Source organism: Dermacentor andersoni, chromosome 1 (assembly GCF_023375885.2).
Source record: "Dermacentor andersoni chromosome 1, qqDerAnde1_hic_scaffold, whole genome shotgun sequence".
Lineage (NCBI taxonomy): Eukaryota > Metazoa > Arthropoda > Arachnida > Ixodida > Ixodidae > Dermacentor > Dermacentor andersoni.
Genome location: NC_092814.1, coordinates 65,316,967 through 65,337,495, shown reverse-complemented (window position 1 = coordinate 65,337,495; position 20,529 = coordinate 65,316,967). Strand labels below are relative to the sequence as shown.

Below are 20,529 nucleotides of genomic sequence, written 5' to 3'. Positions count from 1 at the left end.
CTAGCAGTAAAGCAACGTACCAGTCCCAGGTGAACCACATAGGCTTATTCTGAGAAATCTTTAGGTGACCTCCTTGATTACCTAACCTATTCTAATCTAGCATAACCTGGCCTAACCTAACATAGCATCTGTTTATCGTGCCTGTTGGTAAGAGGTTTATTATTATTTTTTTGTGGGAAAGCTTTTTAAACAAGTATGACCTCCAGTTTCGCTTTCTCTCTTTTTTGTAGTCCTATGCCTCACAACAAAGTCCAGCACCTATTCAACTAACCATTCGGTTTACCTACATACTTCAAGATTGGTCTCCTGCTTCATGGCCTCAGCTTCCGCCTGGTATGTCTGCCCTTGCCTATTGTGATTGCTCACTTGATTCTGGAGTAGATATTTCTCTAGCTCCATGATTAGTTGATTGGTGTTAATAGACATAAGTGCTACATAATTTGGCTTAACTTTAAGCAATTTCCAAGTGTAGCAGATGGCACGCTCTGTTTAAAAAGTGTAATATTTCTTGTCACATTTTACTACAAACTATTGTTTCCACCATTTCGTATGTTGATTCTCAGTGGTGATGGCATTCTGCTACTAAGCACAAGGCCGGGCATTCAATTCCTGGCTGCAGTGGCTGCATTTCTATGGGGGCGATATACAAAAATGCTCATTCGCTTAGATTTAGGTGCCTTTTAATGAACCTCAGGTGGTCAGTGGATCCCTCCACTATGGCTCTCATAGGCCCACTGTTGCTTTGAGATGTTAAACCTTATGTATCAATCAACAATTGTCAAGTTAATTTCATGTGGTCGTGTTCTGTATTCAAGGGGCAAATTATGGTTGACATGAGGGCTTGGAAGGAAATTCATGCACAAATTGAAACCTTATTGGCTGTAGATAGGAGTGAATAATCTACAAACACGTAATGATATTTTCACAGCATGTATCCTGTGCACAGTATATGGAAGGGCCTACATTATATAAGCTAGGCTTATAGCTGGTTATTAAGTTTTGTGTGCCTATTCAGTAGTCTATATTATGTTCAAGCTGTTGATCATGCATTGGTTTACAGGATTCGCTTGCACATGGGAGTAGTTCATTGATGCAATTATGTCACATGCAAGGTAGTTGCTTTTAATGTGCTTTCGGGGCACTGGTACTAAAGAGCCTCTAAACTACTTCTGACATTTCGAATAGTGTTTAAATAAATACATGCATCATGCACAAAATATTGCAGGGATCATCTTTGGCAAACATGGCAGCATTACACGCGGCGGGGAAGCCATAAATTTAAAAAACAATCCCATGCCTCACTCCAGACTTATCCACTCCGTTCTTTGTGAGTCATGGCACCAGCAGGGTCCTGCACATGACGTCATCGGGATAAAAGCTGATGATTGTTCACTCGATGCGAAACGATAGTGCCAATGTAATGAGAGCTGGCTGTGTCTTCCGAGAAGAAAGGCGGCCTTGCCCATTGTGTGCCACTGATCCTTAGGTGAAGCTTCTATTGAGTCAGCATATTGGGGAGGGTTTTTGGGCGTGCAATGGAGGAACCTTTTGTCTGATGTGTTGATGTGGCCTGTAGCTTTTTCTGTACAGCGTGGATTTGGTGAGAGTATGTGACAAGGAGTAGAGAGCAGTTGCAGTTGAAGAAACTTTGTGAGACCTCAAAGAATTGCTTACTGAAGTGACCGCTTTTATGAGCATATACAAACCTCATAGTAGGCGACAGTTCAATTTCACAACCTGAGTCCTCTCACACCATCGGGAATCTGGCGTCTCCCAATGGTGTAATTTTCCTTCGTTAAATTGTTTTATACTTTGCTGTCACTAAATACTGCTTCACCTTTACGGAGAAACTACAGCATCTCTCTCTCTTTTTGTTCTGTGAGTCCAAGCATAAGCACTGCTGCACATGGCTGCTGCTGATTCTGATTTCGAGGGAATCCGGCTTGGCCTCATTCAATAACTGAATGAATTATACAGGGTGTCCCAGCTATCGTGCACCAAGACTTTTAAAAAAAGTGCAATTGCATTACTTGAAGAAAAGCTAGTGCATATTGTTTCCAGTACAGAGTAGTAGCCACCAGAAATTTTTTCGTTACTAATGTTTAATTAGGTAATTAGGATTAATTAAATTATTTGAAAATTAATCATAATTATCAAAGTCTCAATTAGGCATTTGTAGGCACCACCAAATGACATCTAACTGCGGTGTTTTCAGCGACGTACTAGTTGCGAACAATTTTTTCTGACTGGTAAAGAAAGCCCACGAGAAATAAAAAATACCACATGACTGCTCTCCGACCCGCATAATAAAGCAGCGCCCTCAAATAAGCTAATTGAGAGCGACCCTTTGTCTGTCGCGAGCCCGAAAAGACAGCGCATCACCTTGATAATGCTGTGGAAGGGTCACCAGCAGTAGGATTCGTATCTTCGCAGCCATTCCTTCCTCTCATTTCTACGTCACACTTATTATCCGTCTCTCAAGGCCGACTCACCACATTGATAACAAAAGCCAAATTAAAGTGATGGTTTTATTTTTCATTAGAGTGTATACATGCTGCAAAAACAAGTTTGTGGCAAAAAATAAATGCAAAATAAACAGACCAGGAAGTGACTCACTTGTATAGAAAAGGCAAAACTGATGCAAGAAAGTAAACGTACCGCTTCTAAATGAGCCAAATTGGCAATCGGGACGTATTCACAAAAAAGAAAAGAATCCACACAGAATCTTTTCTGGGATTTATCTGAATGATCCGTAAGCATTTCGTAGAACTGACGTGTTTCATAGTGGTATGCTGGTATGTTTCGTACAATTGCAAGAACAACCGCGAAAGAACCGCAAGATGGAGAAGGGCAGTTGCAACACCGAACTGTTAAGTGCTACCTGCATGAGACGACGTAGAAGAGGCAAGTAGAAGCAGTGTTCACTGGTGTTATAGATAGCCCGCAGCGGATGTGGATGTGGGATGAAATGACCAGGGAAATGTAGCAAATGAAGGAAATATATGCAACATTTATTAGGTACACTGAACCATTATGAACCGTGATCAGCCGTCCTCTGGCGGTGGCTACGTCTGGCACGGCGGCACGGCCCATATCTTTAAAGCGATCTGCGGAAGCAGCAGAGTGCGGCATGTGCTGAGAGCTCCATGAGCGCAGTGTTCTTGCTGCTTTGTTGGTGTTGAAGTAAGAGGCAACACGCAGGTGAATTCGCTCGCTGCTGTGGGCGCTATGTTGAAAGCGATTGCCTTATGGGATGGACGGAGGGATGGTTTTTCCGTTGGGTAAGGATAGAAGTGCTTACGCATTAAAACCATCATATTTCACTGTGCCCTGATTATCTATGAATTCGTAAGTGGCTGCTGCCTAGAGGACGTGTTCGAATTGTTCTTGTGCAGCTACGTAGTACTGAGTCCACTTTATCACATCTTCTGTGGCTTTCTTGATGACCGATGCTGGAATTCTACGGCAGACATCCGTTATCCTTGCCTTGAGCTCATCTGAAGTCCGTCTCGATCATGTATCATGATCTTTCACATAACCCCAAAGAAAGAAATTGAATGGAGAGAGGTCAGCTGAACTAGCCGGCCAATTTACATGCCCGTGCCTTCCAATCTATTGCACATGAAAAGTCGCATCCAGCCAATTTTGTGCTCGGCTGCTGCTGTGTGCTGGCTGTGTGTTGCTGATACCACAGAAGTGCAAGACATGACAGCGGGACTTGACTGGGAAACTCATCCACCACTCCTTCAAGGATTTTGTCCATGTAATGCTACCCAGTGAGTGTGTGATTGAAGAAAATGGAACCGATTATAGCACCGGCATGAATTCCAAACCACACACTGAACGACTACTGGTACTGGTGCCGAGTGCGCTTTACCCAGTGTGGATTGGAGTCACTCCAGCAGCAGTACCTAGCCGTTATTGCAAAAATTGGCTTCATCTGTGCACATAATGTTACTCAAAAAGTTTGATGACTCATTGGATTTTGTGAGGACCCAATTTGAGAAATCTAGACGATTCTGCAAGTCCCTATCATCCAAGCGTTGGTGCAGGTTAAGGTGGTAAGGGTGAAATGCCGAGTCGTTTAGAATCCTCGAAATTGATGACTTGGAAATTTGTACCTGGGCGGCCACGTCCCGCATGCTAGCAGGAGGGCTTGAGGCCATGAATCCTAGAACATCCGTGCGTAGGCTGGGACTCAAAGATGGAGTCCTCCTCTGCTGTTTCTGGAAGCGGCTGGTTTGTCTCAGGTTTTCATAATTTCTGATGATAGTTGATGCGTTTAGTCTACCGCCACACTTGCATGACTGATATGTATTTGTGGCCTTCCTCTTGTTGCCATTTGCAGCTCCCAAGGCAAGGATCATGTTTTCCTTCTGCTCATTAGAGAAAGGCATGGCGACCGGGACAAAACAAAATGCACCTTTAAACCTTTGCACCAACATTGTCAATTTGCTTTTGTGGTGATAGATTTTGTGGCAAAAAGAAAATTACCATCTGTGCACTTTATCTATGCTAAGACAACAACTATCACAGCTTGTTTCGAACTAACGCCAAATGCGATGTGTTACTTCAGCCGGGGCGCAGCAGATAAAGAACTAGCTTGATTACGATGTTTTTTTTATTTCCTTTATTTCGTTGTGGCTACTTCAGATGGAGCTTGTTCGAGGGAGCTGCATTATGATGCAGGTGGGAGCGCAGACATCTGGTATTTTTTGTATTTCGTAGGGTTTATTTATCAGTAGGAAAAATCAGTACCCAATTAGTACATCTCTGAAAATACCGCAATTAGATGTCCCTTAGCTGTGCCTACAAATGCCTCATTGACACTTTGATAATTAGGATAGTACTCCTCGAGTTAGATAAATAATTACAATTACCTAATTAAATCTCACTATTGAAAAAAATACTGGCAGCTACTCCACTGTGCTGGAAACAATATTCACTAGGTTTTCGTCGAGTAATGCGATTCCTCTTTCTTTAATTCTGGGTGCATGACAGTCAGTTAGGACACCCTGTAGATATTTGTCACCTCTGCATGCAAATGACGGTGTTTCCATGCATAATAAATGTTGTAAATTATTAGAACAGTTTTTTTTTTGTTAGTCATTAGCATTGCTTACTGGAAAGAGAAGCAATACTGAGACACATATCATTCACGTGCATTTCACCCATCGTTGATAAAAGACTCTGCTGTAGGGGTCACTGAAATCAGCAGGGTTTTTTCAGGGTCAAAAAAGCACGCAAAGCAATTTGAAGCGAGGTAAATATACAGCAGCATATTCATTCTCTAGGTATAGGCTATCCATACCTTTAGAAATAATTTTTAATTGGCCACCTCCTTCTCTTTCAAAATATAGTAAACTTTCTCCTGTGTGTATATTTAAATATATTGTGTATGTGGATGGTGTTTACGGTGGAAATTTAAGACAATGTTTAAGTGAGAAAATACAAATGAGGCAGCCGCCGCTAGTGCTTCTAATGCACTTGTCCTCCTGTCATAAAGATTTGCAGAAATAAAGCGAAAGTATGAATTAAAAACTGTGCGTGTCCGCGCCAACAATGATTCAGTAAGCTGTTAGTCACAGTGAAATTTTAAGTGAAAAGGTTGAGGCAAGTCAAAAGAAACCGAAAATTATGAGGGTGACCAAACTCTGGTAATGCCATTTTAGTTTGTGTGTGTGGGTGTGGGGGGGGGCTCTGCCCTCTTTGGAAAACGGCGGAGGGAGCTCGGGCCCCGGAGACTCCCCGTAGTTGGCGCCTATGGTGCAAATAATTGAACTGTGGTGCATTTATAGACTGTCACTCAGCATGCAATATTATGCACACACAGAGCATTTATTTCAAGCTCCAAGACTGCATATGATGCACAGAAATACACACACACACACACACACACACACACACACACACACACACACACACACACGCACGCACGCACGCACGCACGCGCGCGCGCGCGCACACACACACACACACACACACACACACACACACACACACACACACACACACACACACACACACACACACTGAAACATGGTCATTTCCATAGATTGCAGAGTCAAAGCAAAATCATTTTCAAGCAGACATTTTTATTTTCAGAACTAGTCTCACCCCCGAATGCAGAGATCTAACTTGGCTCGAACTTGACTTCTGGCAGTCTCAAGACAGCTTCGCCGCACGTCGTAAATCGTGCTTGATCTTGCGGACGACGCGGACGAGTTGGCTGCGTTGAAGTCCGCTCAAGTTTCAAGTCTGCTCCTGGGCTAGCTTGAAACTGACTTCGTGTGTTATTCCAACATGGCAGCCTCCGGAACGGACGTCGTGCGGAGGTTAGCTGCTTTCGAGTTTGTTTGCCACACCATGGATACAGCATTTTCAGAGGCGCAGCCCTTGCCGAAAATTCCGCGACCCACCCTACGTGACTGAGGGAATCCGATGGAGCTGTACGACGACGAACAATTCCTCGGTCGCTACAGATTCACGAAGAACGCCGTGCGACTTCTCGCTATGTTTCCTATCCGGGTAAGCGGGGACAACAGAGGACCACCTGTGTGCCTCCCATGGTGCAGTTGCTGATGGCTGTGATGTTTTACGGCGCTGGCACGTTTCAAACAGTCACCGGAGGTCCGGTCCGCATTCCTCAGTCAACAGTGTGCCGCGCAGTTGGAAAGGTGACTCTGCTCATCGCGAAGCACCTGCGCCCGATGCTGGTGCACTTCCCGCAGTCGCGGAAAGATTGATTGCGAGTGTATTTTCTCATCTCCTGTGACTACACGTGCCATCACCAGTTTTTAGCGCTCACGATCATATTTACGCTCAGCATTCCGAACTGTCACGCACACATCCACCGAATACGAAACATGGGCATTAACACAATAAAAAGTAGCCCAAAATAAGCCAGACATGCAGAACATGTGCGCTTACCAGTTTTGTGGCGCTTTCCCTTTTCTTTCGCAGCTTCCTCTTTCCGCTTTTGCTTCAGGTTGGTCCAGCATTGTTTCAGTTGCAGGTGATCGCGCCGCCTAACACCGTGGTTGGCATTATAATGTTTTGCTATTTCTTTCCATGTCTGATTCTTCTTGGTCAACGACGCGACATCAGTTTTCTTGCATTCACAATATGCTTGTAGTCGTTCACGAGTGTCGTCAGCAGGCACTTTTCGTCTTCTGTAAAACGGGGTGCCGTCTTGCGTTGCGGTGCGTTCTCTTGGGAGGAGAGCGTACGTGAGTGCGACATTGCAGCGTCAAAGCCTGTTGACAGAACAGCAATTTCGTACCAAATGCGGCGCGCGGCCGTCGCGCGAGCCCCACAACTTGTTTTCCTAACAGATGACACTTTCCGAGCAGACGACACGCGCTGCCAATTTGCGATGTCTACGACTGTGCCACACTCTCCCTCTCGTTGTTCTCGACAAACCCTCCATGCGAAGTAGACAATTCGTTTGCACGTGTCATTTTATTTATTTATTTTGTTTTTTATCAGGTGTTGTCACCCATATGGGTCCGGACAGGGGACTCTATGGCGCTCGGTACTCTTCGTTCGCAGCACATGTTGCAGTTTTTTTTTCTTGTTTGTGACTCCGGCCTAGTGCGTTCGAATGGGTTGGCTTTTTCTTCAAAGGGTCACGTAGCCCGAGCAGAACAAAAGCCGTCGCCTTCCTGCCTATAGGCGAAAAGGGACGCACGAGCTCCCTCAGAAACCGACCGTATGCCTCCTCTTGTATCCGGTTGCCGGCCCAGACGGCGCATGAACGCCTTGTGGCAATCGAGAACAAAAGCCGTTCAAAGACCACCATACGAGCCAACCATTTCGTTCGCTTCTCTACGGCCAGTTATACAAACACGCAACAAGACCTCTGAGTTAAAGATAAGCTAAAACCAAAATAAATGTGACCATAAAATTGATTTGCATTCAAATACACGGTCGCCTAAAAGTGTAGCAGCGACTTGAAAAAATGGCGAAACCTAAAACTCAAAAAGTGCGCCAAAACACCGAAACTTGAAGACCACTTAAGCCCGCCGGGAACGCGCGCTTTCCGCAAGCAACACTGCCCATCGCAGCGGCGGACGTAGCCAGATGGAATAAATTTACGCAAACTATACTTCAGCACTTATGCCCTGGTAGAAATTTGGAAAGATACATACTTTTTTGCTGTACAACGTGCCTTACGCTAATAAATTTATTGTTAACCTCGAACACAGACGAGCAACCGGCTTTTGCATTGAAGCACAGTCTTGACTTGACGAAGCAAGTCAGCTTGAGCGTCTATGAAACGTGAAAGCCGACTTGGGCGTTTTGAAGTCCGCCTCTTGCTTTGGGCCAACTTCGTCAAGTCAAGTCCAAGCCCGATCCAAGTTAGATCTCTGCATTCGGGGGTCAGTCTCTCTTACCAAATAAATACATGACACCTATGTGGCAAAAATTTCAACTGCTGCTCAGGTCCACCAGAGAGGTGCAAAATTTGCCAAGAAAGGCTCACCAGAAGCCATAGCAAGCATCTCTAAGCAATACTTTTGCTAACCCAATGACTGCTTAAGCAGGAAATTTTTGGAAAATGCAGTTATGATGCCCAGTGAACAGCTGTTTACATGCAGCCGAGGCCTGCTACTTCTGGCACCCCATTCCATCCCAGTGACCCGGCCAGATCAAACTGGTACCAGATGGTGCCGCTTTCTTGATATAGTACTGTCCATGAGAAAGTGGTCTGTAGAAAAGTCATTAGCAAGTGCTCAGACTTCAACATGACAGCTGGCATTCACAACCAACTGGCCCTAATGTAAATCTATAAAGGCAAGATAACTGTGCTGTGCAGTTCTTTATTCTCTTTGTTTGTACTTTTGTCAATAAGATAAAGGTACTGTATTTGAGAGAAGTTTCTAGGCTACAGTATGCATTAACACAGCTAATGCTGAGCTAAATTTTCAGCGGAAGCACTTGCATTGTATACTTGAAGCTCTGGAAGGTGAGGAAGAGCACTGTTATGTTCACCACAGCTTTTCAATGCCAACTGTGCTGCAGAAAACATGCTGCACCACCAATGGACACTTCTAACCATGTGCAGTTTGAACTACATGCTTTTGACAAAGACTCTGTGTTCTTTGTGAAGAGCATCAATTTCAAGCATGCATGACTGTAATTTTTCAGGACACACAGTGATCTTGATTAGCACTTCTGGCATACAAGAGATGTGGAGAATGAGGGGAGGATATTATCCTGCTCCATCAAGTTTGAGAGCCATTGCCATAGGAGCTTTCCTTCAAGCCCTAAATGGCTCCATTCATGCATGCTGGGGCCTGCATGCTCTTGGCAAACGTTGTACCTTTCCAATCTATTCCCTTCTTTTACATCTCAGTGAAGTGGTGAACTAACTTTGTGAAACCTACCTCTAGATGTTACTGATGACTGGTTCGACACCGGCAATCTTAAACTTGGGAAATTGCCATTTGGTGCCTTGGAAGATCCCATCTCGTAAGTATTTTGGTTTGTTGCCTGTCTCTTACAAAAACACATCTATGGCTTGAATAAGAGTCCTGTTCACCTCCTGACTTTAAATGTGGGCACGGTGCACTAAACATGGATTTAAGTTCATGAACCCTTGAAAAATTTTCTTGTATCTTCTGTATACGCATTAGGACTGGCTTTGATTGGTAAATATTTTTATCTTTACACTACCTACACCAGTGCTATAGACCTTTCTAACAAGAGCTCCCTGCGTGTTGCCATAACGTCCTCTTGACTGTTGTGGGCATCTGTGAGCTCACTTGCACAAAATTACTGGGGACACAGCCAATTATCTAGAGAGGGGTGCCCACATGCCCTGATTAAAAGGTCTATAGGGGGCAGTGCATTTCTGTTCAATTTCAGTTCATTTTTCTTGAAATAATGTCAAAGTAAATATATAGTAATATGCACGAAGTGGTCTCAAAGCTATATGTGGGACCTCCTACGTACAAATGACTATTGCAGAACTCCTGTTGAATTTTGGCTGCCAGCACTAAAATTTTAGCGCACAAATGTTCTAGCTCAGTGATAAATCTACACAACCTTTGTAGAGGTTAAAAAAGAGTAATGAATACGGAAGAAGGGGCCGTAGAAAGCATTGGGCCATATTCTATTTATTAGAATACTTTCATTCGTGTGTGACACCTGCCTAAGCTGTGGAAAACAGGGGGAAGGCGGGAGATGGAAATTCAAGATGATGAGCAAAACGAGAACAAGGTGAAAGCAGGAGCCAACGTTTCGACAAGTGGACTTGTCTAAGAAGAAGACAAGTCCACTTGTCGAAACGTTGTCTCCTGCTTTCATCTTGTTCTCGTTTTGCTCACTGCCTAAGCTGCGCTGTTCTGCGACTCAGCACGAGGTTGCAAGTTTCATTCCCAGCCTTGGCGACCATATTTCAATGGGTGCAAAATGTAAAAATCTCCCTTTACATAGGTGTAGGTTACTTATAGGTATAAATAATGTATGGTCACTTAGGTATAGGAATGAAAAGTTAAAGTGGTCAAAACTAATTTGGCGCCCTCCACTCTGGCATCTGTCATAGCCCAGGCATTGCTTTGACATGTTGAACGCCTTCGTCACTTTTGTGTGATGTAATTTTTAGATAAATGGACATCATCTTGGTGTGGTTGCAAGCGGTGTAATACAAAAATAATGCTAGTGGGAGGTATATCGTTCCTTTGGCACATCCTTTTCTATTAGTCAGTGAGCAATCACTGAACGTGATACGGTAGCTGACCAGCTGTTTGGGCACCATAATTCAGGCACGCTCGATTATTTGGACAGCTTCGTGGCACTGCCACTTGCCCTTCAATAGCGCCAACTCTACTCTTGGTGTTAGTACCTGACAGAGGTGTTCTGGTGATAACGTGAGGGAAGTGCCAGACAATTACTGTTGTGAAGAAACCCGGGGTCATTCAGCTGTCGGAGCGCGATGTACCACTGCTCAAGATGTGAAGAGATGGAGAATTGGTGCATGCAGTCACTCTACTTTCATCTATCTGTAATGACAGCCTGACAATGGTCGAAATGAGTTCAGCCAGGTTACATGCAAGCGTATGTGTCCACTGCAATGCATTGAAAAGCTTCTCTGGCTACTTGTGAAATAAAGACTTCTATTTTTTGGTGAATCTGCTATTTTGGATTCCCGATAAGTCAGGCTTTATGGCAACCTTGATTGAGTCTAAATTATTGGTTCTTGACTTTACTGCTGAAAGTGCCCAGTCGAAAGTAAAGTCCAAAGTTATGTTTGAGTGTTCTTTCTGCGATATCATCCTAATTTTTCACAGAGCACAGTAAATGAAAGTTGTAATCTCTATCAAATCAAGTTGTGAACTCTTTCATTCCTTATGTTTATTATAAAAATTAATTATCCTTTGCTCAGAAGTGTATGTGAGCTTCATTTAAAATTTCTACCATTCTCTCTATGTTTGCTAGTGCAAATATGTGGACAATTGTGACTGCATTCCATACACTGAACTTATTTATTTGCAATGCCAAAACCTGGTCAAGGGCCACTTGCCATTCAGAGTAGCCTGAATCCATAATTCCAAGTAACCCCTATCTGGCAGCCTTGTGGTGCTTTGCAGAAAAGTCATGCCTTGGTGTTTTGCAGCACATTGTGAGGTTTGTGTTTAGTGTAGTGTAGTAATATGCCATTAATATGATTGCCTGTCCTTATGCCATCTGCCATGCTTGCTCTATAATAGCCTATAAACTCAGTTTGGGACCCCTTTGTGTGAAACACCTGAGCGCCTGCATCAATGTTACAATATGTGGAACAAACAAGACTATAGTGGAACAAACCTTGACTATTTTAGAAAGAAAATACATTTATTTTACAAATAGAGTATTTTCAGAGCTTTCCACTGGGGCCGTATCAAGTGGGAAATTCTATCCACCAGGAATATGTCAGCAATGTTATACTGCATTTTTGTGGAGACATTTTAAACTGCTATGCATCTGAGAGTACATTTATAGTGGTTTTTAGTTCCTGCAAATAGCCCTCTTTAATAATGCATGGGTGAATGTTGCTGTAGTTCAGAGTTAAGCATGCAGCTGACAGTGAAAGCTTCATCACTGAATTTAATCTGCCAAAATCTGGCATCAGTTGGTGCTTTAATGTAAGTAATCTTTCTTCTTAATATTCAGGGAGCTGCAGCTTTCTGTTACCTGGCCCTCAGTTCCAGAGGATGTAGTTGTGGATAATGATGTGTACAGGCAAGTACATTGAAACTGACGGTGCTTCTTAACCCCTCAAGTGTTTTATTATTTTGACCAAAAGTGACCTTATTTTACTTATTTTTTATGTGGCTTATTTTCAAGCTTCATTCCATTGAAAACGCTTCTAAAGCTCTTGTGACCAGTTTGCTTCATGTTTTGAGTGTTAACACATCATTTTATCTCTTCACTATGCAACATATATTTTCTTGTCATTGCCACAAATGGTACAGTTAGAAATGTCGAAAAATGCTTTATTTTACCCTTTTTCAATATCAACTGTTCTTTGAAGCAAAGTTCTTGACTGAAGACAGCTTTTCGTGCATTCTAGCACTTCTAAGGCAGGTCACAGTCTAGCAGCGGCTTTCTTTTGCACGCATTACTTGCGTGGGAGCTGTTAGTGGCAGACGCCGTCGCCCTAATCTGCCAAAAAACTTAAAAAGTGTGCGATTCCAAAAGTGCGGTCTTTGAGCGCTGACAAAGTGCTGCCATCTATGTAGTGGAAAACAAAGACTGCATTAAACATGCCTCTCCAGCGCTGACAAAAATACTACCATCTATGTTGTAAAACACGAAGACTGAATCAATGTGGCCTTTGAGGTGCTGAAAGTGTGCTAACCTCTATGTAGTAGTACAAAAAGGAATGAAATAACTGCAGATTTCAAATGCTTCCACTGCAGCTGTCTATGTAGTAGAAGAAGAAAAATGAAGTGGACGTGCTGAGTTCATCCAAATCGATTTGAAAATGGGATTATTGCCATTGATGAGCTGACCTCGTCCAAAATACTTACGAATTTAACATTTATGAGCAGTTTTATATTTTTCAGTCATTTATTTGCACATATTTATTTCAGTGATCTTCGACCTGAGAATGCACCCAAGTGGTCAATCCGAATGCGATGGAAAGAAAACCCTGACTGTCTCATGGGTACTTACTTCAATATATTTAGCCTCATTTAGTGTGTGTGAAAGCCATCTTGTGGTTTGTGTGCTTATTAATATTCAGAAAAGACAAAGGGCTTACAAGAAGATGGAAACTTTAAATGATCAACAGTGACAGCATTACGAACATGTCAACATGCTTAACAGGCATGGACAATAGAAGGGCGGTACTGAATGGACGAGGCTTATTATCAAGGGGAAGAGTATATGCGAAAAAGAAAAGAAGAAGAATGTATCAGTATAGCTTTCGTTACGCTGACGGAAAATAACTTTTTGGATGCCACATGAGTGCAGTGTGTATGATCGAGTGTCGCATGTCTGTGCATATATATTTATGACAGGGTTTCAAATGAACCAGTTGAAAGTATGTGCTGCATGTCTTCGTCCTTTCTATTATCCACATCTTTGAAGTGCGTTTACATTTTCGTAATGCTCCACCAGTTTGCCCAACTAGCTGTGTTGACCAACAGGAGAGCAAGGCAGGCATTAGCCTAGAGCCAACATCTTGACAAGGTATTCATTTTCGCCTTGATGAAGACAAGTCCTCTTGTTGAAGTATTGGCTCCGGGCTGAGGCTTTCCTTGTTCACTCACTGTTGATCATAACAATATACGGAGTGTTCTGGCAGAGTTGTTTGAAAGTGCCCTTAAGTAAGGCACTGAACAGGTGACATGCACGAGTAGTTTCATTTAAGAAACCCAGTTGGTCAGAATTAATCCGGAGCCCTCCACTACCACGTCTCTCGTAGCCCCAGAGTTTCTTGGGGATGTTAAACCCCATGAATGAATCAATGAGCAGTTTCATCTGGGTTACAGTAGTAGTGATGGTACAAAAACGAATCAATCTATGAATGAATCTACTAATGAGCTATTAGTCACAAGTATCTTTTATCATGCATTTGCATTCCTTGTGTTCAGATCATGTTGACTGCAGAACTTCAAACATCTTTTATTTACTAGGCTGGGGCACCATAACAGAGATGGTAACTTAAGATGGCTTTAAAAGTAAGGGTTGGCACTGATTAGTTATATTTAAATGAATACTCAGTTACTGTCTACAAATGTTGCTGGAAGTAATGCGTAATCAGCATGAAAAAAAAAGCAAGAAACCAAGGAGAAGCATATCTGTGACCACTGCTATGACAGTGTGCTTACAGAAGATAACATTGTTGTGTTATAACTTCTCATTTGGTTCCCTGATAGCGTTATAGGTGCCCTCTCACCTGTATATGCTATCCACTAACATTAAAGGAGCAGTTATCATATAGCTTTGGTCATGGATAGTTTCATCAGGCTGCACATGCTTAATTGGGCATATCAGCCTGATACAACAGATAGTGGTGAGATAACATGGAGTATGCTACGCTTTTATAAGATGAGCCTCCTTCAGCCTCATCCAGATTTTTTGCCAGCACTGGGAAAACACGTAATCTCCTGGAACCAGGAGCATCAAATGTTCTAGAACTATCTTCTTAAATTGGTGGCTGATGCCCACCCAGCTGCCTTGCACAAGACTCTCTTTCAACATTTCCTTGGTGTGGAAGGTCAGTGGATACCGTATGCATTACTTGCCAAGGAAAATTCACCTGCATCTGCCAAAGCTGAGGCGTCAATCGCTGAGAAGTGTAATAGTACGAGGGAATGCTCGACACTCACTATGCCACCAGCACTAATGTTTTAGCAGAATGGCACCAGTTTGGACAGTGCACCCAGACTGAAAGAATATGTGGACACGTTTGTTACAGTCATACATGAGCTCTCGGCTTCATGGAAATTTGTGCTACAGGCAGACGATTTCATCCAGGATCAGTTAGTGGCAAAAACGAATGCTCGTTACAGGAGCGATTTTTCGCTCATCCTTGGGCATGGCAGGCTACTACACGAAATTCATTGTGTGTCACGCTGAAGTTGTCGAGCCTCACGGTCAACTACTGCAAAAGGATATGCCTTTCACCTGGGACGCAAAAAGGCAAGCTTGTTTTGAGGAAATGAAATGCTCGCTAACAAGCAAGTCCTTACAGTGGTTTGACTCCACACTGTAAACAATTGTGACCCGATCACTATAGACGACTGACCCGATCACTATTTCCTTTGCATCCAGAAGGTTGGCAGATCAAGAATGTAAGTACTCGATAGGTGAGCTAGAAGTACTAGCATGAATTTGCGTTTGTGAATATTGGAGGGTGTATTTGTGGGCGTGCCCATTAATTTTATGCACGGACTTCCAGTCCGTAGTGATGCTTTGGAGCACTAAAAGAGTTGGCCGTTGCCCCCTTCAGGATTGCTAGGTGGCATGTGAGGCTGCTAGCCTACAACTACCAGCTTGAATTCAGGAAAGGCTGCGAGAACACGACAACTGATCCTCTCCTCAGAGTGCTGGAGCAGGGACAGGTTCAAGAGGCAGAGTGTTAAGAGGCGGAATAAGCAGTATGCTTTATTTTACCATGTATTACTCATGACAAATTCATCACTGAGATCTTGCAGCATTTCCTGCTGTAGAATGTCATCGGCTGGGTGACGTCAGTATGGCCACTGAGTAGATCACCGCCTTTTGAAGCTGTTCCTTTCTACTGTATCTGAGACTAATTGTCTGTGATGGGTGGTCTGCTTCTTCAGGGTGAGCAGTTCGTGGTACTGTTGTCCTTGCCCGGCACCCTTTTGAAAGCAGTGCAAGAGTCACTACTTGTAATCTCTCGAACAAAGCAGAGGCTTCGCAACTAGTACTGGTGGCCGGGATTGACTTGGCAATTGGAAGAAATTATTAAGGTCTGCACTGCTGTCTGCCAGTCTGTAGACAAGTCTGCAAAGCCAGTTGTGCCACCCTTACAAATAATTTCCTTCTACACTGTGGAAGAAGTTGGCAATTGATGCAGTCGGTCCATTTTCCAATGCACAGGCTGTCAATTGGCAATTTACGTTCAAAAACTAATACATCAGATGGTCTGAAATTTACTTCACTTACAGCGTTATGGCTGCAAAGGGAAGATCTTGATGTGTGGGAAAGGTATGATGTACTTCCAACCCCTGTACAAGCTCCATGTTATCCAGAGGTCCAGCTAAAGCAGTGCTTAAGGAAGACTCTGATCTCCTAGGAAATGCTGAGGTACACTTTTCGTTCACGTACCTGCTCCGGACGTCTGTCCAGTATGAGAACATTTACTTGATCAGAACTCACCTTTGATTTTGAGGCATTCAACTAAGAGGGAAAGAAATAAGCGTGGCTATCAGGTTATGACAGGCCCTAACCTTAGGAGATAGTGGGGGTGCACTGTAGCTACAACACACCACCACCACCACCACCACCACCACCACCACCACCACCACCACCACCACCACCACCACCCCTAAGCTTAGTGAATAGAAGTTCTCATTCGATTCCTAGGTGGTGCCACAGGTTGCCCTTGTCACCTGCATATATTTGCCACTAATGAATAAAGGAGTACTTATTAAGGAGGGTGAACTGAGAAAGTTAGCATTGGTTCATGTTGGAAATTTAGCGCTAAATTTTCTACATGAAGGAGTAGTAGTTATTTGGCTTTTGTCGGGGACACTTCCTTCAGTCCGTGTGTGCGTCATCGGGCATATAAGACCTATACAACAAGACATGAGTATTGGGGTTTGCTTTATTTTCTCATACGTTTGTTATGCTGCTAGTTGCAGTAGTGGCATTACTGTTATATTCATAGCACTGTTTCTAATGTTGTGCAAGATGCAAGTTATTCAGGATATTAGAGAAAAAAGTTTTGTTTGTGTAAGTACAGCAGTGGTGTCATTTCATCATGCTGAATTTCTGTCGAATGTGCATCCAAAAGCCATGGACTAACAGTAAAATGGAGGGGTTTTATTTGCAGCAGCTAGCACCTGCTATAAACACCTACTAATCTAACTGCTATTCACCAAGAGTAACAAATCCTACAACAGATGTATTCAGCTGTTCTTTAAGCATGCTGTGCAACATGTTTACACTGTCGCTGATAGTTAGGGTACCTAGATGAAGTTTGGAATGTGGACATTTAAAAGGCAGCAGACGTCCACCTTGGTTTTTGTATTTGTTTCACATAGAAGTTGCAGTATCCACTGCACGTATAGAGAATTCTAGTTCAGTGAGTGCCTGCTAGTGTAGATGTAGGACATAGTGGTGACCAACGTAGTATGCTGTCATACCCACATTCGTTCGGGAAACTATCATCAAAAAGATTTTCTTTGAGAGAGATGTTGTGCATCACAAGAACTTTGTTATGTGCAATGGTTGATCACAGTATCATAAAATGTTCCTACTGCCACCAACTCTGCTGTCCCCAGACATGTTTTCGGTATTTCTCTACAAGTCTACACCGGTACATGCTCACCATGCTAAAACTGTTGAAATGTCTGTGGCATAAATAGATGCTATTCAGTCTTGATCAGTCTCAGGTTATTGAGCACTTCTTGAGGCACCATCAGCCAAACCTCATGGTTGGGCAGTAAAGAGCAGCCATAGCAAAGGAGAGTGAAGGCAAGCCGCCATTTGCAATGTGTTATCTTTTAAACAAAGTTCACACTGCTTACAAGTTGCAATCCATGTGCCTTTTCTGGATATATTCTTGGTGATAGATACCACTGTCAATTGATAAGCAGCAGGGGACTGCAGTATGCTATAGAGAATGATCTGCAGGTGATGGTCACACTGCTGGTCATAGTTATATTGAATTTTTTTTTTTCAAATATTTGTCCTGATTTTTGTTTCTTTTGTTTGCTTTTGTAGAAGAGTACCTGCGAAACTTCCTTGTGGTATGCCAGATGACTAATTCATTAGATAATGTGCTCAAGACTATGGTTGAGACAGAAGACCTCTCTGGTAAGAATTGTTTTTGTGGTGCTTTAATAAAACTACCATTGCTTTTATTTGTGTTGCATGGTACTTCAATCTTCTGCAGTGTTGCAGGTGCACTCGGGAACATAATTTTCATTAATCCCAATGATATCTCAGTGAAACTTGTAGAGTTTATGCAGTAGATTCCCGTTTACGAATTCGCTCCTAAATTGTCTAAAGTTCATTTGCTCGTACAGGCTTGTAGTGTGTTATTTTTTGTGGGATATTGAATTCTCTGTTTATGCTGCTAGAAGGACCAGAGAAAGGAATTCAATGAAAAAAATTTAGTGTCGCAACTCTAATAACAATAATTTTTTTTATTGTAGACCTCCTTTTTGAAACCAAATAGTATTCCATTGACCTACAAAAAGACATAGACACTATCGTTTCATGGTGTAAAAAATGGTTCATGCCTCTTAACCTTAATAAGTGCCAATGTATGTCCTTTTCACGTAAGCGCAGCATTACAAATTACGCGTACCACATAAGCTCAACTACAATACCACTAACAGACTGCTATAAGTATCTAGGTGTTCACTTGACATCGTCATTATCATGGGTTACTCACATTGAAACAATATGCGCAAACGCCTCGCGCACACTTGGTTTTTTACGTCGCAATCTGAAATCTGCATCGCCCGCTATTAAAGAACTTGCATATCAGACATACGTTCGGCTGAAACTGGAGTATGCATCATCTATCTGGCACCCCTCGCAAGCATATCTCACCTACGAATTAAAAGCCATTCAGAATCGTGCTGCACGCTTTATCATGTCAAACTACTCAAGTAAAACCAGCATAACTGAACTAAAACGCACACTCGATCTTACCAGTCTCCAATCACGTCGTATCATCTCGTGTCTCTGCATACTTCACTCTTTCTACTACAACCCCCTCCTAGAATCTCCCCGCCTCAACCACAGCTGTCCAATCGCGCACATTCAGTGCTGTACGTCTTCGATGAAGGATTCTTTTTTTCCAAGTGCAATAGCGCTGTGGAACACTCTGCCCGAATGTATTGTCTCTTTCGCCGATCACACGACTTTCCGTGAGAAACTAACAATCCACTTGACCTAGAATGGTTTGTTAAAAATGCATTTGCTACTTGACCCCTTTCAAGTAAAAAATTGATAGTGATTCGTTCTCATGCATAGTATGTAATTAGTGGTATTTATGTAGTATGTATTTTGTTGTATTTTATAGTTTTTTTACAGTGATTTTGATGATGTACTGCTTGCTTGGTTCCCTCCTGAGTGTTGTTTCCTTTTCTATTCTTCGTCTATATTTTCTTCCTCTTTTCCCTCCTTTGCGTGATTAGAGTTGCTCACACTTTGTTTGCCCCCGCCTTATGTAATGCCTCCGGGTCTTTAAGGCTTCAATAAATGAAATGAAATCAAATCAAACCTCATTATAACGAAACGGGATATAACGAAGTAATAAATATAACAAAGTGAGTGAAATTCCCCTTAAAATTCACATAGAGATTTATAGTGCAGTAAATGCAATAATAGATATAACAAAGCAATTCTGGCTTGCCCTTCGACTTCGTTATGATGAAATTTTATTGTATTTATGGTTTGCTTTATAGGGACACTAAAGACTTATACTATACCATTTGAAACTAATAAAGCATTTTTTTTTTCAGAAGTATTTTCCTTTATTTGGCATAAGAATGTTGTTGCCAGCAAAGAGAACAAAGGCCAAACTTCTCTTGGTGATAAAGTGATAATGAAGATGAAGAAAACTGGGTTGGACACACGTGCCCTTTCTTTGCAAGGAGATATTGGAAACTTTTGACTGGTGCCATGAAGACACTGTGGAACAGACTTAAATCTGTGGAGACTAAATTAGGCTGGGCTGTGCGACATTCAATTTTGTTCTCAGGCCACGCTATTCATTGTACTAGCTTCATTGTGCTCCGAACCTCTTTATAAGAGGACAGTGGTTTTAAAGCTCTCAGTTTTAGGACCTAAACAACCTCAATGTCAGAGCTGAAGAGAGGAATGGTGAGATGGTACTACAAGAAAAACAACCTAACCAGGAAGGACCGTCAGTATTAGGTCAGCCTCCTGTTGAAGAAAATGGTAGACCTGGCAGACAACTTAAATGTTGTGATAAAGCTCCTAAGCAGCTTAACACGCAAACTGAGCAAGAACTCCAGGCTCTTGGAAAAGTGTGACAGCACCATTTCAGTCTCATAGGAGGGTCCACAAAGGACCCATAGGTCCACAAAGGTCCATAGGAGGGTTCGTCCTTGGGTTCCACTACTCTACCTCGACTGTACTACATGCCTCATTGAGCATTGATCGGATATGAAGATTCGCATTGTTTTCGATGGCTCCTCCCATGAATATGGTGCCAAAGCGGTAAATGAAAATCTAGAACCTGGCCTGAACTTAAATTCAGACGTTGCTACACTCGTCTTGCGCTTTCAACGACGCAAGGTTACTATGACAGCATATGTTAAAAAAAACATTCCTCCAAATTGACCTGTGAAATGAGAACAGATT

General features: G+C 42.7%; 1 protein-coding gene across 3 annotated transcripts in view; it reads left to right on the top strand.

Annotated features, from left to right (window-relative positions):
- Positions 1-20,529, top strand: part of Rab3GAP1 (RAB3 GTPase activating protein subunit 1) — a 330,004-nt gene that overhangs the window by 33,427 nt on the left and 276,048 nt on the right. For all 3 annotated transcript variants that reach the window (XM_050190865.2, XM_050190864.2, XM_055061565.2), the window contains exons 8-12: positions 231-333; positions 9,396-9,474; positions 12,157-12,225; positions 13,080-13,153; positions 17,911-18,003. In XM_050190865.2, coding sequence (XP_050046822.1) covers positions 231-333; positions 9,396-9,474; positions 12,157-12,225; positions 13,080-13,153; positions 17,911-18,003 — 418 coding nt within the window. The remainder of the gene's footprint in view (positions 1-230; positions 334-9,395; positions 9,475-12,156; positions 12,226-13,079; positions 13,154-17,910; positions 18,004-20,529) is intronic.